Source organism: Lolium perenne, chromosome 6 (assembly GCF_019359855.2).
Source record: "Lolium perenne isolate Kyuss_39 chromosome 6, Kyuss_2.0, whole genome shotgun sequence".
Taxonomy (NCBI): domain Eukaryota; kingdom Viridiplantae; phylum Streptophyta; class Magnoliopsida; order Poales; family Poaceae; genus Lolium; species Lolium perenne.
In genome coordinates, this window is record NC_067249.2 from 226,510,694 (window position 1) to 226,526,408 (window position 15,715).

The window sequence follows — 15,715 nt, forward strand, 5'->3', positions numbered from 1 at the left end:
GCTATGTACACGCCGGGATCCGTCGATTCCCCGTCCTCCCGCCGCCGGAGCGGCCGCCGGAGGGCGAGGGATCAGACGAATCGCCGGCGGCGAGCTGATGCGCACGGGATCGCCCAAAAGTCGCCTCCTTTCACTGTAGATGGGGAAAGGGAAGAGGCCAAGCTCTCTACTATCCTCAAATTGTCACGAGCAATATAAGGCCGTGCAGTTTCACGTGGGAAAATAGTGACGCACTTGTCAAGAATGAAATGGTTACTATGATTTCTTACAGAAAAGTTTCAAAGATTCAAGCAAGCCTACTGACTGAAGGAGCAGAGTAGGACGTGAATGAAATCAGAGACTGTAGCTCCAAGGTGGCAAAATACCAATTGCCTGGGACTATGCATGCATGCAAGAGTAGGTTGTGAGATTTAGCACTAGCACAGTATGATTGTCCATTTGTTTGGTTTCGCCTCCATTCTCCTGACCGTCCATAGAAAACTTATAAGATATAAACCCATTTTCATGTCTTGAGAAGTTCAGACGTTACAATACGTGGTTGGTCATTCATCGGCACAATGAGTAGATTCTGCTTGCGAAAATGCCAATCTAGCGGCACCGTGACCTACCGGTCATGGATCGACCATCCGAAACCGTCGCGATTGGTGCTCTTCCGATACGCCCGACACCGTATTCGTACGAGCTAAAGTAGTATTGATGGGGTATTTGCTAGTGGGTCCAATGCGGGCCCAGCAACGAATTTAATCCGCGGCGAACCAGCGACCGGCCATCCTTCCTCGTCTCCTCCCCCTTTCTTCGAGAGCTCAGGTGAGTGGGAGCTTGACGAAGGCGACAGGTGCAATAGCTTGCTCCACGGTGGTGACGGAGTCGTCGGCGTGGTCTGGCGAGGCGAGTGGTACGACGGGATGCTGGAGCTTGATGGCTTCGTTGGGTAGGCCGTCTAGGTCATCGTTTCCGATTTAGATCTGGGCTTCAGTCTGGTAAGTTTCTTGCTTATTTAGTGTTTGAACAGGCGTAGTGGAAATTGCCAAAATCTATTCTGTTCTGGTTAGTACTTTTTCTTGTATTAGCGAAATCTGTTTGTTTATGGTCCCGGTTGCCATTGTTAGGTTCCCATTAGACAAAGAACATGAACACATCTCGAACAGAGCGCAATATGTTCAGAGACTTGTGTCCGTATTCTGTTCCATATAGAGACTCGGGAAATTTAAGGATCAACTTACAAAGAGTTGCGTACACACAATTGAGAACTTAAGCTTATATGCTACTGACGGAAGTACATGCGTTCAAATCTCCCTCTTAGGCAGTGGCGGAGCCAGCATATAAACCCAATGAAATTTGATTAGTCTCTTTATAATCACTACATATTTACTACTCATTCATACTCTGAACCTACTATTACAAAGCGATGAACCCAATCAAAAATGTTCTAGCTCCACCTCTGCTCTTAGGCCATGCCTAACATACCAGTCCAGGTCTCCAGGAGTGAACAAATTAGTACCCTAGCCGGAAAAAAATCTTCTCTCACAATGCCCCAGGGCTAGAGGCTTGAGCTGATCAGAAAACTATTATTTTCCTTTGCTATCCAAGCTACTAGATTATGGGATGCCTCTGCAGATAGCCAATGTCAGCGTTCATCGTTGGCGTTACTGTAGACCATTTCTTAGGTGGTTCATTTTTTGCTCTACTAAGGATGGATTTATTACTTCTTTGAAGATTGCCAACGTGTGCTGTGTTAATCTGTCATGCACCACAGGTTGCTTGCATTTAAATCATCGCTACCAAATGGTAAAGTTAATGTTCCTGTTTGTTATATTTAGTGATTTTGATTTTGATTTATGTATATTGTCTGTTTCCTGTCTTACTGCCTTGAACTCTAATCTTCTTAATTTAAAACTGCATTCTTTTGCATAGGTAGTCCTTGGTTTTGAGCTGCAAGGATTGTCGCTGTATGAACAGTGGTTTTTTCTTTACCAAGCATAACTAATTTCTTTTATTGTTTACTAAACACATGCGCTTCTAGTTTATATTCTACATTATTTAATACAAATTGTGTGAATTAGTTTTTATGGACAATGTAGCTGATTAACATTGAACTGTTCTGTTAACTATTTGCCACAAGTGGCTGCTGCCCTATTTATTGTTCCATGGTAGCTATGTGCTGGTTGAATTACCGTGTTGCTTCTAACCAATCTATATTTGTCAAGGGTGTAACGACAGATTGCTTTATTATCAGCTCGATAAGGTTTTTTGCGAGAGCTGACAAGATCTGCTTGGAGCAAGCTGCCGCATATGTTGCAGTGAATATCAGGTTAATCCAATTCCTGGAAGAAGTTTGAGGCTTAACTGCAGCAAACTTCGTAACATCCAGCTGATATGAGTAAACGGTGCCACGAATTCAGCAAAGCTGGCCCTGAATGAGATTACCCTTGTCAAACTTTCAAATGTAATACTGTATATCAGTTTGGTTAGGAAGTTACAGAATGTTGTACGAGGAAGTACTCCAGTAGCCTAATTATAACTTAGTTACGTGATCTTCAATATATCTGATGTTTGTGTAATTTGAGAACTGCAACTCCTTGGGAGCAAACCTCAAGAAATCAGCTCTTCGTCCAAGTTTGTTCCTAAGGTCGTGATCACGTTATCAGTTATAAATGCACCGTGATGGTTGCCGTTCTGGGCTACTGATGATGCATAAGCTCTGTTATTCTAGCAATGTATTTCTACTGCATTGTTATCCATGCAATGAGCAGACATGCAATCACCTGTTCATAATCAAGAACGTGCAGTTCTTTGTATAAAAACCATGCAAGTAAACTTGGAGGGACAAATCAGTGGGAGATATGCACTAACTGCAAGTTTTTCTCTCATTTCATTTGAAAACAGAGCACTGGAACCGAAATAAATGTCTAGCAAAAATACATCAGTGAAAAAGAGACTTGCCTACAAACCAATTCATACATGAACTTAAATTATAGTTCTGAAATAATAGAGATGATCATAAATATGAAATACTAGCAGATATCAAACCCGCACTTGTTTGGGCACATATACATACATCACAGAGTATGGATAAATAACAATTGTTTTAAAAGATAGGAATTAAGTATCAATACATTATGAAGCTGGAACTATTTTCCTTTATGCTTCCTTTTTTTGCTGGTTCCATCTCCTTTCGGTCTGTCAACTGTCGGGCATGTCCTAATATCATGGTTCGGGGACTTGCAGGCGCTGCAGAATCTTGTTTGATGTACTCCAGCTCGCCCACCTGGTGTATCCACAACAGGGGACACCTCTAATGGCTTCTCTTTTCGCCGGACGTTGCTGTCAAAATGCGAAAACAGTCTTCGATTTGACGGTCGTCCTGATTTCCTTTTTATTTCTGGAGCTTTGATTGATCCAACATCTATCCCAATATTTCTCACTCTGTCATAGATTTGTAATCCTTCGGATGAATATTCACAGGAATCAGCACTCTCGGAAATATCAGGAGCATCTACATTTGAGGTTGCAGGCCGTGTATTATACCCAACCTGGCAGGTAGTGCTGATTTTTAATTTGTATGTAGCGATGTCTTTATTAGCCTTTTCAATAGCTTTCATTGCAATATCAGTTGTGGTGTCATCATACTGCCCATTGCTAACTAAATCTAAGCTTGACATGTATAGCCTCTTATGCCTCACCGTTCGAGAAATCGCCTTCATGTCCACATTCGATGCCCTATGGTTTAATCCAAAAAATCCGTCTCTCGCAGACTTTGTCCATCTCTTCATAATATGGAAGTCGGGAATAGAGGTTATCCCTTTGTTAATCATCAGCTGCAATTCATCAATAAATCAATTACATATCACAAAACAAAAATACCAATAGTGGGGTATACAATTCGTGATTGGCATAAGAAATATACCATTATGATATGGCAGCAAATCACACCAAAATGTTCAAATAAACCGCATTCACACTTGTAAGATCCAACACCGTGGTTCACTTCAATTTTATATCTCACTTTGCACCAAGAGTCCCTGCTGTCCGCATCAACGTGCATAACATCAAACTCCTCATTGCCATTATTTCTTTCTAATATATATGACGCTGACTTCCGTAGCTCAATCTTGAACATTTTGAACACGCCGGGAGTGTATATTTTCGCTGCATGCTTCTCTATTGGATACCCGACCAGAACTTCAGTAGATCGCTGGAAGGAAACATTCATGACAAGGTGATTATGTATGATAAGTATTAACAGATAAATGTCACAACCAGAAACTATATACACATAATTCTTCCTAACCTGAGAAGAATTCTTTTCGGCTTCATGATCAGCCTTTTCACGATCATCTATAAGCTTTGCATACTGCTTCACAAACATGTTAATCGATGACTTGCATGGAACATAAACTTTAAGAACGTGATTAGCACTCTCACTCCTTTGAGTGCTAGTCATACGAGCACAAAACACTTCTTTGAAATATGGTTTAGCCCATTTGTCTCTAACCTCATAAGCCCTTATCATGAAAGGGTTGTCCTCTAGGCCATACTTACTTATGATGTGCTCCCAACCATTTTCAAACTCCTCAACGGTTAGCATGTGGTTGACTAGTTTGTTGAAGTCCCCTGCGAATGTTTTATGAGCTTTATGCACATGGCCGAGAGCTTCACCAGCCCGACGGAGAACATGCCATTTGCACCACCTGTGGGTTGTTTTCTTCAGGTTTTCCCGGATAGCAATAGTCATGGCTAAGCACTGATCTGAAAAATATAAATTGTTATGGATAGATAAATTAAAAATCCTAAACATGCATTGAGCATCCATTTCTAAATTACAGTTACCCGTGAGAATTGTTGAAGGGGCTTTGCCTCCCATCATTGCAATAAATTCTTCAAAAGCCCATTTGAAGTCAGCATTTGTCTCACTGGTAAGCAAAACTCCAGCAAAAATTACACTCTGAAAGTGATTATTCACGCCAACAAACATCCCAAATGGCATTTTGTATATGTTAGTATCATATGTGGTGTCAAATGTAACAGCATCTCCAAAATACTGATATAAAGATCTGCTCCGGCCGCTTGTCCACATAAGAGATTTCAAATTTTCGTTGTCATCTAGCTGGACAGAGAAGACAAATCTCGGATCACTTGATATCATTTCTCTGAAACTCTCCATTGTTTTCTTGACATCGTCCTTTAAGGCATCAGATGCAATAGAAGAGCAAAAAGTCCTGAGTGTCTTCTTGCTGAAGGGTACATTTCCCATTGACCCAAATACACTGCCCAAAACCAAATTCACCCTACTTAGACTGACATTGTTCTCCCTTAGGTGACGTATCCATTCCTTTGTATGCTTGTCAATGTGACGGTGAGATGACAGGTGTTTCTTTTCTCCACAGCTTTGTACCAACTGGTGATTGTGTTCACCAACGAATGCTTTTACATACCAAGTGGAGTCATCGCAGATTGCAAGTCGTATCATCGCTTTGCAGCCGCATCTAGTTGTGGACAATTTAGCAGCTTTCTCTTTACCCTATTAATCAATACAAAAACACGCAAGGATGTACTTTGTTAACCGTGGATCAACACTAATTTAGTTATAACCGGATATATGATAAAAAATACCTCTCGTTGGCATTTATATTCCTGATTGGTACGAACTTTTTTTGTGTTTGTGTAGTTATCACCGCAGCGGATACTGAATCCAAGAACCCAGGAGTACATATTGTAAAACTTATAAGCATCCTCGCAAGTATCAAATCTCATCCCGACTTCTGGTTTGAACATGTCATAGGACTTGTCTTCGCAGTATTTCCTCACAGAAACTTCTATTGTTTCTGATAGATTGTCACTACAAATATTCCCCAAAACCCAATTTTACTCTAGTTGTGGATATGCAATTGATACGACACAATTAAATTACAATGGAAATACATACTTTTTTGTAGAGGAAACCTCCTGAGGGACTGATTCTGCATCAGATTGATTGAAAGAGGAAAAACACCTTGACGTGTTTGAAGCACTTCCAGCTTCAGAATAACAACCATCATTTTTATTTGAATAGCTATTGTAGAAAGCATCTGTTTCAATTGATTCTTCTGGTAATTGGTTTGGGGGAATAAAATCCATTTCACCCACCTCGCTAATGGAAATAACAAAAACTCAGTGTTAAGGAAACATCGGCCTCTAATTAACAAAAAATGTTTCACTGTGATATTACCCTAAGTGTATCAACAGTAAAGGCTCGAGACATAGGCTTTCGACATATGAGAAGGAAAAGGTACAAATAAGAATATCTCCAGGTTATGAAGGCTGCAAGTGAAAATTAAGAAATTTAGTTGCTTATACTCTAAGCTCCAGTTTTGGAAAAATACATTTGTTAGATCTTACTTCTACACTCCAAGTTCTATGTACTTGAAGAGGTTTGATAAAATTAAGGAGTTCAAGCATGCGTACATAGACAAAACACTACAGATGAGAACAAGAAATATCTATATCAGTGTGCAGTTTCATTCTGTATGGAACAACATGTTTTACTACTAGAATTATACCATAGCAATCTGGACAGGTTGATAATTATATGCAGACCATTACAAGGTAATGTTAGGAGAAAAATGGTAATCATACTGATTACAACCGGAAACGAGAAATTTCTATAAGTGACTGCAGCTGTATTGCTATATTCATACTACACCTAACAATTTCAGCTATGTGCTAACAAGAGAAATGGCTTACTCTTGTTCTGGAATTGGTTGAAGCTCGACTCTGCTCAAAAGCTCCATGTACGATAACTCATTGGATTCGAACTGTTCATCTCCTAACAACATCACGGATGAACACCCAAGTTCATCCCCACTGGCGCCACTGCCCCTACACGTCCGCGGTCCGTGGCTTCCAACAATCAGCAGGAGAGGAATCAAAGGAAAGGATGCCGTTCGCCGCTAGATATTTAATCTACAGATAAATATGCACAGTTGAGTAAATCATACCTAGGATTAGGCATTCCAATGGACTCGACGGCGCTGGAGAAGAAGGCTGCCCGTCACCGGTGGCAGAGCGACGCCATTGTGGGGAGTGGGCGAAAGTGAAGCTCCCGGCCATCAGATCTAGAGCAATAAAACGGGCCAACAACCAAAGCGCGGGACAGGTACAGGTATCTTTATTTCGAGCCGGCCAGGTACAGGTATCTCGATACGTATTCGCAGGACCATATACAGGTAGTGCAGATATACCGAATAAAAAACAAATTGAGCTCTTGAGCAGCGCGAATCGCGAACAGAGAAGCGGACGGTCCCAACGTGACCGGTAGGCCACGGTGCCGCGAGAAAAACCGCGTTGGTTCTGCTTGGATGTTTCTACACATTCTGTTCTTTCCGTGTAATTTAGGGCGCGTTTGGTAGCATGCAGCCTCCTTGGCTCGCACCGGGCCAGCAATTTTTGACCCGTTTGGATGCCTGCAGCGTTTTGCATGAATCGGGTTTTAAAGCACCCGGGACAAGCCCTGGAGGAACGTCCGGAATGGCAGTTTCTCCGGGGCCAAGCCCGTTGCGGCCAGAAGCCTGCACGCGTGGAGAAGGGAGGCGGAGACGCCGCGTCCCTTCGGGAACACGCGCCATAATTAGCCTCACCGCTCCCCTCGATCTCCTTCCTCTCAGTCACGACCGCACTTTCACCTCCCCCAAACTGTCACATCACCCGGCGGTTCCCCTCCCACCGACCAATCCGCCGCACCGACGCACGGAGGAGCACCGCTACCGGAGGAGGAGACGTCGGCGACCAGGACCACAACATCGACTGCAATCTGCTCCACAGTCCTCATCGGCATCTCGTCTTCGCCCGCGACCTCGAGCTCGTCCTCGGCCGGAAGAATGGCGGTAACGACCTCTCCTTCTCACCTTCGTACTCGTTCTGTTCAAACATGCCATTCTCGGGCATTTTCGAGGACATGCACATTAGATCTGCTAGGGTTTCCGTTAGGATAGCGGTCGGATTGACGTTTTGCAAGGTGTTCGTCCCCATTTCTTCCATTTCTTGTTCAGTTCTTGCATTCCACGGTCTCGATTTGCTTAGATCTGTTACTATAGTGCGGATTGCGGTAGATCCTTCCTAAATCGTGCTTTCGATTGCCGAAACTGGCAGATTTTACTGTGCATGCAAAGAGGAGAAGGGTTTTTTGTGCTGGGGTTGAGCATGTTGAGATTGCTGTGCGGAACGAGTTGTGGTAGGTTGCTGTAGACTGTGTAGTTTATGATTGAACTAGACCGATGATTGTAACCGGTAATCATAGTGTGAGGAGATGATTGATCTGAACCTATGGCATGACTGAACATCACCATGCCATTGGTTCAGATCAAACATCTCCTCCATATGTGCTCATTCTATGAGGCCTATATTACCTTGCTTTTCATGTTTGTACTTCTTCAGTTGTTCAATGGTCAATGATCTAACTATGACACAACGGAAGGCAGGGTGATGCCCTCAAACTTAGTCGTGTGTGCCATATTACGTGTACACTAGGCTTAGTTTGCGGGCAGTCCCTTTTATGCCGTGTGATCATACATATGAGGCCTCTTTTTGATTTGTCTAGTGCATTGGCCAATGATTGAACAATGGCACACTGAAAGGCAAGGTGCTGCCCTCAAACTTAGTCATGTGTGCCATATTAGTGGCACACTAGACTTAGTTTGGGGACAGTCCCTTTGCCTGCCGTGTGATCCTACATATGAGGTCTCGTTTTGGTTTGTCTAGTGCATTGGCCAATGATTAAACAATGGCACACTGGAAGGCAAGGTGCAGCCCTCAAACTTAGTCATGTGTGCCATATTAGTGGCACACTAGACTTAGTTTGGGGACAGTCCCTTTGTCTGTCGTGTGATCCTACATATGAGGCCTCATTTTGGTTTGTCTAGTGCATTGGTCAATGATTCAACAATGCCACACTGGAAGGCAAGGTGCTGCCCTCAAACTTAGTCGTGGGTGTGTGATTTCTTGCACACTAGACTTAGTTTGAGGGCAGTCCCTTGAGCTGCCTTGTGATCCAATGTATGAGGCATCACATGTTTCCAATGTTCGTTTTCATCTATATACTTGTAAGCAGGCACACCTTTAATGTGTTCATGTGGCAGACTGAGAAGCTCAAGCTTGGGTCACCTGAAACCCCCGATGAGGGACCGTCCAAGAAGCGAAGAGCGGCTAACGTCGGCCACTTCCAGCCGAACGTGGGGCCGGATGAGTTCCTGCACATCGTCTTCAAGACAACCTTCAACCGGTTACGGATCCCTCATGATTTCGTCAGGTGGTTCGGAGAAACCCCTTCGAACATCATCGTCACCACCAACACAGGCTGCTACTAGAGGATGACTACGGTGAGAGAAGGCGATGACGCATACATCGACCAGGGGTGGGCGGCCTTCGCCGTCGCTCATCAGCTGCATATAGGTCAGTTCCTCGTCTTCAAGAAGGTGTCCACCTTCCAGTACAATGTGGTCATCTTCGACTACACCTGCACTGAGGTGATGATCATGTGTCGTTACCATGGCGACGCCACCAGGTGTGTCGTCTTCCAAAGTCATGTCTGAAACTCCTGGTCTGTGTGTGCTTGATGTTCCAGTCGTCTTGTTCAACTATGATCGTCTATGCCTCTATGGTGTGTCCTGAACTTTGATCGTCCTGTGTCCTGAACTATGATCGTCCTGTGTCGTCAACTATGAACGTGTTTGAACTATTATCACTGCTAAGTTTGTCTGAATTGTGAACTGTGTTCTTCATTGTGCCGTTGATCGCTGGTAACCTCACCACCGAAGGTAAAAGGTTAGCAGAAGTGTTTCTGGGTTGCAACCAAACAATAGCGGTGCCATTCTGGGCGGCTACGAGGCCTGAAAACCGACCTACCAAACGGACAGAGCTCAAATCTCCACGGGGCCGAAAAAACTCTATGCAGACCACCAAACAACGTGGCTTTTATGGTCCATGGCCCATCTGCGACGTGCAGGGGACTTCTTCCCGCGCGCCAGTCATGCAGGAAAGTCATGCAGGCTACCAAACGCGCCCTTAAACTCTGAAATCTGAAGCGAGCCGCCAGAACACATAACATACATGCATGATGGTTGAGGTGATCCCATCACGGAATGATTGGAGCGGGCCAGTTCAGACGTACGTTAGAAAACTTATAAGATGTCTTCAGAAGTTCAGACGTACGTTACAATACAAGGTTGGTCATTCATTGGCACAATGAGTTTATTCTGCTTGGATGTTTCTACACATTCTGCAGACAGCAGACTGTTCTTTCCGTGTAATTGAACTCTGAAATCTGAAGCGAGCCGCCGGAACACATACATACATGCATGATGGTTCAGGTGATCGCATCACGGAATGATTGGAGCGGGCCAGTTCGATTATCAAACTAGCTCTTATCCGGCGAACGGCGACGGGTGACCCACCGGAGAAGACCAGTCCAGCGGCTGTCCGCCACGGCGCCACCGGTGTGGATGCGCAGCCATGCATATGTTGGCGCAAATAATTGGCGCCCGCTGCCAGATGCCACCTGATTGATCCGGGCCGGATACTACATGTTTACTTGCACGCAAGCAATGGGGAATACTGCTACGCACTACGTTCTCTGACAATGGTGAATTGTACATGTCGCACGTACGTAACGTACGCGCCTAATGTTACTGCATAGACATTTCTACGTCCGGCTAACTAGCTAGCTAGCTGGTCCTCGACGGTGTCGAGGACCATCTGGTGCACTGCGGCGGCGATGTCGTCCACCGACGTGAGCCGGCACTCGTCCTCCATCTGCATCAGAGAACAGGGTCATGCACGTGCTGAATCATCAATGGCGAAAATGTGGCAAATTAGCCTGGTGCTCACCTTGAGGCTGAAGGAGTAAAAGACCAGGTGGTCGGCGGTGGCGGTGGCGCTGAGGTGGAGCACGGTGAGGCCGAGGCACTGCATCGCCACCGCCATCCTCAGCAGCTGCCTCGGCCGCCGCGGCGCCAGCACCTTCACGTTCGCGTGGCTCTCGGCCACGGCCACCTCCACGTCCGCCAAGCCTCGCCGAACCCCGCGGCCGTTCTCGGAGTCACCAGAGTCGGCGCCAATGCCGGCGGAGTACTGAGGGGATGTGAATAATCCGGTGAACGGCGGCGCGGATGGGAGCGGTGAGCGCCGCCGCTTCTCGGCCTCCAGCGACTGCAGCAGCTGCTCCAGCTCCTTGACGAAGTTGATGGCCCCGGCCACGATCGACGCCTGGTCACCCTGCCAGTCAGCCGCAAACGGTATACAGCACATTCATTAGCTAGGCGGCGAGACAATCATTGCAAAGCATTCGGCGCCCGATGCGTGCGCGCGCGGGCACGTCGTACGTGTTCGCCATGGAAGTACACAGTAGATTCGCTCCGTGACGCATGGAACCAAGGTCCAAGGCGGCATGGCCACGAGGGGCACCAGGATTGGACATCTGTGACAGTGCAATGCAAAGCTAGGGGACAGCGAGCGGTGTGCTGAGAGGCTGAGAGCCGATCCGTCCGTGCGCTGTGCGCATCGGTGAGTGCTGACTGCTGACATGACCGGTAAAGCTGCAAGCACAGTGAATGGGGGCATGTACGTACGTACCCGCTGCGCGTAGGAGGGCGGCATGGCGGAGCGGAGCACGGAGAGATAGTCGTTCATCTGGCGCCGCCGGTTGCGCTCCACCGCGATGTGGTTGCGCCGCTGGCTCTCCGTCTCCTCCCGGTTCTTCACCGCCTTCGGGCGCCGCCGCCTTTTCCGCACGGCCGCTGCCGACGAGGAGGAGACGGCCTTGGCGCGGCCGGACGATGCAGGCGGCGGCACGGGTGGGTAGAAGCGCTTCTCGTCCCAGTGCTCTTCGACGGCCGCGGCCCATGCGGTTGAACCGGCGATGTACATCGTCGCGCTGGCCGCCTCTTCTTGCAGCACCACGCCGCCCTTCTCCTCGAACTCGTCAATGTCGTCAACGCCGCGGCCTAGCGACGGCGCGTGCATGGACATCGCCGCAGCCACCTCGTCCGTGCCACACGCGAGGTGCTGCCGTGGGAACACCACGGCTTCGAGCGCCATTTCAGCTGCTTAGAAGAAACAAATCTACGAATACGAGATTAATTAGGAGAAGGGTCGCCCTCCACGGCGTGGCCGGGCTTGCATGGACCTTTGGGAGAAAAGGGGAGGAATGATGCAAGTGAGCTGCATGGTAGCTTTAAAGAGCGGCGGAGAATAACACGGAGACATACTGACAAAGAACCGGGCTGCCGTCTGGCATGTGGCATGTGGCGATGGGGTAGAAGACGCGGTTGTAGTAGAATGGAAGGGGTATGTGAGTATGTGACCGGGGAGGCAAAACGGCACGTATGTAAGTACGTACTACATAAAGGGCATCTTTAGCATATCCTCTAAAAAAACTTAATAGAAGTACTTACTCCCTCCCTTCCAATGAATAGTAAGGTGTACTCGCTAATTTTACGTATTTTTTCTTTGACTAAGAGTTCCCAAAATATATAAAGATAGTTGATACAAAATAAGCATCGTTAGAAAGTGTTTTTCAATATGAATCCAACGGTACTAATTGCATACAATATAATCAAGATTTGGTTGCTCAATTCTTTTGGTCAAAATTCTTCATAGAATGTGTGTGCGCCTTATTCATTGAAACAGAGGTAGTAGAAAAGATTCGATTTAGGGGCTAAACTAGACCTAGCTGATCCCTCAAAGGCTTTTAGAGGAGTACACTTTTTACTCATCTTGGTATCCACTCTCAATTATACTCGGTCGCGGCTCGGCCAGAGAAAAACACATCCCTCCACCATGTGCCGGGAGTCTCCTTCGTAGGCACTGCATCATCGCCAGTGTTGCCTCCACCGACAATCAGTAGGCTCCATCGAGACCCCACAACCTCCGCCGCCCTCCTGCCCCACTCCGACTCGCTCGTGTATGCACTGTTAATCTTATGCTTGTGTATTTCGAATGTGGCGGATTTATGTAGTACCTTTGATTCAATCATAATAAGTTTCATGATTTTAGTTCACACGACACTTATTATGGATCGGAGAAAGTATTAAATTGCAACAATCACACCTTTCATTTAGAAAGTTAAGTTTAAGGAATCAGCTAGGAATCACTTTTATTTAGCGGATCAAATATAAGGAGTTAAAAGATAAGGAACCGTTTGAGGGTCTAATTATTTACTCCTTACGTTTCTTGATATAAGCCATATAGATTTTGGCACGAAAATTTTAGAACCCACATGGAGGGAGAAACACGCCCAAGCTTGGGTGGGGTTACGCCTCGACAATTGATATGAGAAAATATAGGACTTTGGAGAAGATAAGGAAATGTAAACTAATCCCTAAATAAATATTCAGACAAGTGCTGCAACGCAATCACCCTATATTATATAAAAAAATCTTAAAAATACATACGGTTTATATCTAGGAACGGAGTGAGTATAAAAGATTGGCTAGAAAATGCCCTAAAATAGCTAATCCCTCCGGCTTAGCTAGAGACCACGTAAAGTGATCCTTCCTCCTTAATTATATCCTCTTCCGTGATCCCTTTGTGATCCTTGATGGTAACAGCACTACAGGTGACGTACAGAGTGGTACAATGAGCACTCATGCAACACTCCCAATCGATCCACACATAGACACTGTGCTGTCTGGCCTCTCACTTTGTTCCCTAGGCAAATACCAATATTTAACAACGTCTTAGACAACGACTAGTTTGGCCACTAGAAATTTAAAATCTTCTCATCGCGCGCGGCAGAAAAATACAGATATTAGGTGGTCACCATGCCCCAGGCCTAAACAGGAGCCGCCAGCTTGTTGAAAGCTGCGCTTGCACAGTTGCACGGTCATGGCGATCTATGCAGAGAGCAAGTACACGCGCCGCCCTGCGCGCGGCTACCCCAACCAAAGCTGACGGTTGAAAGCCCGGTCTCAGACGAGAGCGTGCACTGACTGAACCATCGCCTTCGGCCTTCAATGCTGCTGCTATTCTGGAGTATCACGCTGCAGGCTAACTAATCGACCATTTGCCACCGTTGTTCTACCGGAACTGATGAGCCCAATTAATCCGGTACGAACGCCGCCGGGCTCCGCCATGTTCCGTGCCGGTAGCTGTAGCTCGCTGCAAAAGGAACAAATCGCTTCGTGAACAGTCCGAGTCCAGACACCAGCATGGCAACTGTGCAAGTGCTTTCGCTTCACAAAAACAGAAGCATAAGGGACAGGGGCCCGCCAGGCGCGTCGATCTGCCTGCCCTCGCCGGTGCTAGAGCCCCGGCGACCGATCGGCCGGGATCGCGGGGAAAAGCTGCCGCAAGTACGCCGCCTGCCGACACCGGCAAAATGAGAATTGCTGGTGCGATGCGCTTTGATGGCCGCTGTTGGATGGCACCGTTCGCTGGTGGTGGGATATCCCGGCCCGGGCACTGTAGAAAACCATGGCGGTGTTTGGTATTGGTACGGTTCTAGTTCTACTCGTTCACTGTGCGTGAATGGGCGTGGTCATTCCGCGATCTGATGGCAGTTCTGAACTTCTGGTTTTCTCTCGAGGGTAGCACCAGATGGCACCCTAACACGAATTTTCAGTACCTCGGTGCTCCTTGAATCCGATATTACTTAGTCCAGCAATAAGTTACATAGTCTACCGATTTCTAAGTTACAGACAAATCTAGAGGGGAAAGTTTCTTTCACATTGCTAATTCACAATTTCTCAATCTTGTCTAAGCTACATACTTTCGATTTTGATTATGAAAAATGGCACACATATACATGCATTCTTCCTCAACATCCAAAATAATTTGTTCAGAATTTTTGCAGAGCTGGAAATACGATTTTGGGGCCAACAAGTTATAGGGTTCATGGGTACCTAGGTTCCACCGAGTATTTTCGATGGTACACAGTAAGCTTGTGGCAAAATAAAAGAGGGAATCGCAATACATCACACGCATACTGATCAGTTGCATATTGAGTAGCAGTGATGTTGTTGACGATAACACTGTTGACGGTGAGTCGGTGATAGGGACGGCGGTACACAACACTGTTCGACTTGGATGGTAGACGATTAAAAAAATGCAAGCAGTCGCGCGAAGCGCATGCCAACAACCTAATCCCCCTCTCTCGAAAATGATGACAAGGGCAAGTGGTTTGGGAGACATGCTCTCCCATTCGCCGATGTACTCCGGCGCTTGGGATGTGGGTAGAGTACGGTGGCGACACAGCTAGAGAGAGAGGAGGCAAAACCCTAACTCAATTTTTTTTCTATGGCAAAATTTGGCGGGACTTTATATAGAGCGGCTCCTGCGTTGCACAGTAGCCCGCGATCCCGGAGCGGCCCAAACCGATTGACCGTGACATGTTTGTCAAAACCTCGATTTTTTAACAACAAAAATAAACTCTTCGTTCAATCCATCAAAACATGTGCACGCAGCGCGAGCGGGACAAACGTCGGATGAGAAATGCGCGTGTAGCACTACACTTCTCACTCATTTACCAAGAGTGGGTCACTCTTCCTTATAAGTTATAAGGAGGTTTAACTCTCTCCCGATCTCCGGGTCTCTCTCGAAACAGTTCTCGTCGGTTCTCCTTCGAACAGCCGGGCCGAACCGAACCCACTCGATCTCATCGGCGATGCTGGCTGGAGTAGGCAAAGGAAGGACGTCGAAAGTAGTATTAGGGCTTGTTTTAGTGTAGGATTGCCCTTGGCAGAGA

At 46.5% G+C, this 15,715-nt stretch overlaps 2 protein-coding genes and 1 long non-coding RNA gene across 4 annotated transcripts; 1 reads left to right on the forward strand and 2 right to left on the reverse strand.

Annotated features, from left to right (window-relative positions):
- Positions 1-711: 711 nt before the first annotated feature.
- LOC127305862 (uncharacterized) lies at positions 712-2,688 on the forward strand. Its single transcript, XR_007854199.1, has 2 exons — positions 712-980; positions 2,208-2,688. It is a non-coding gene; the product is annotated as an uncharacterized lncRNA (long non-coding RNA).
- Positions 2,689-2,978: 290 nt separating this feature from the next.
- LOC127305860 (protein FAR1-RELATED SEQUENCE 5-like) lies at positions 2,979-7,275 on the reverse strand. 2 transcript variants are annotated; one of them, XM_051336441.2, is made up of 8 exons: positions 6,978-7,275; positions 6,724-6,879; positions 5,927-6,130; positions 5,614-5,839; positions 4,831-5,521; positions 4,292-4,749; positions 3,908-4,195; positions 2,979-3,818 (listed from the first exon to the last, which is right to left on the reverse strand). In XM_051336441.2, the coding sequence occupies exons 1-8, from the start codon at positions 6,989-6,991 to the stop codon at positions 3,132-3,134; spliced, it is 2,724 nt and encodes a 907-aa protein (XP_051192401.2). In that variant the 5' UTR covers positions 6,992-7,275; the 3' UTR covers positions 2,979-3,131. The 2 variants fall into 2 exon arrangements, with proteins under 2 accessions (XP_051192401.2, XP_071678996.1); XM_071822895.1 differs by having other exon boundaries at positions 6,724-6,858; positions 6,978-7,274.
- A 2,924-nt stretch (positions 7,276-10,199) lies between these two features.
- LOC127305863 (transcription factor bHLH94) lies at positions 10,200-12,196 on the reverse strand. Its single transcript, XM_051336443.2, has 3 exons — positions 11,605-12,196; positions 10,861-11,247; positions 10,200-10,785 (listed from the first exon to the last, which is right to left on the reverse strand). Exons 1-3 carry the CDS (start codon positions 12,067-12,069, stop codon positions 10,690-10,692), a joined length of 948 nt encoding a protein of 315 aa, XP_051192403.1. The 5' UTR covers positions 12,070-12,196; the 3' UTR covers positions 10,200-10,689.
- Between the last annotated feature and the right edge of the window lie 3,519 nt (positions 12,197-15,715).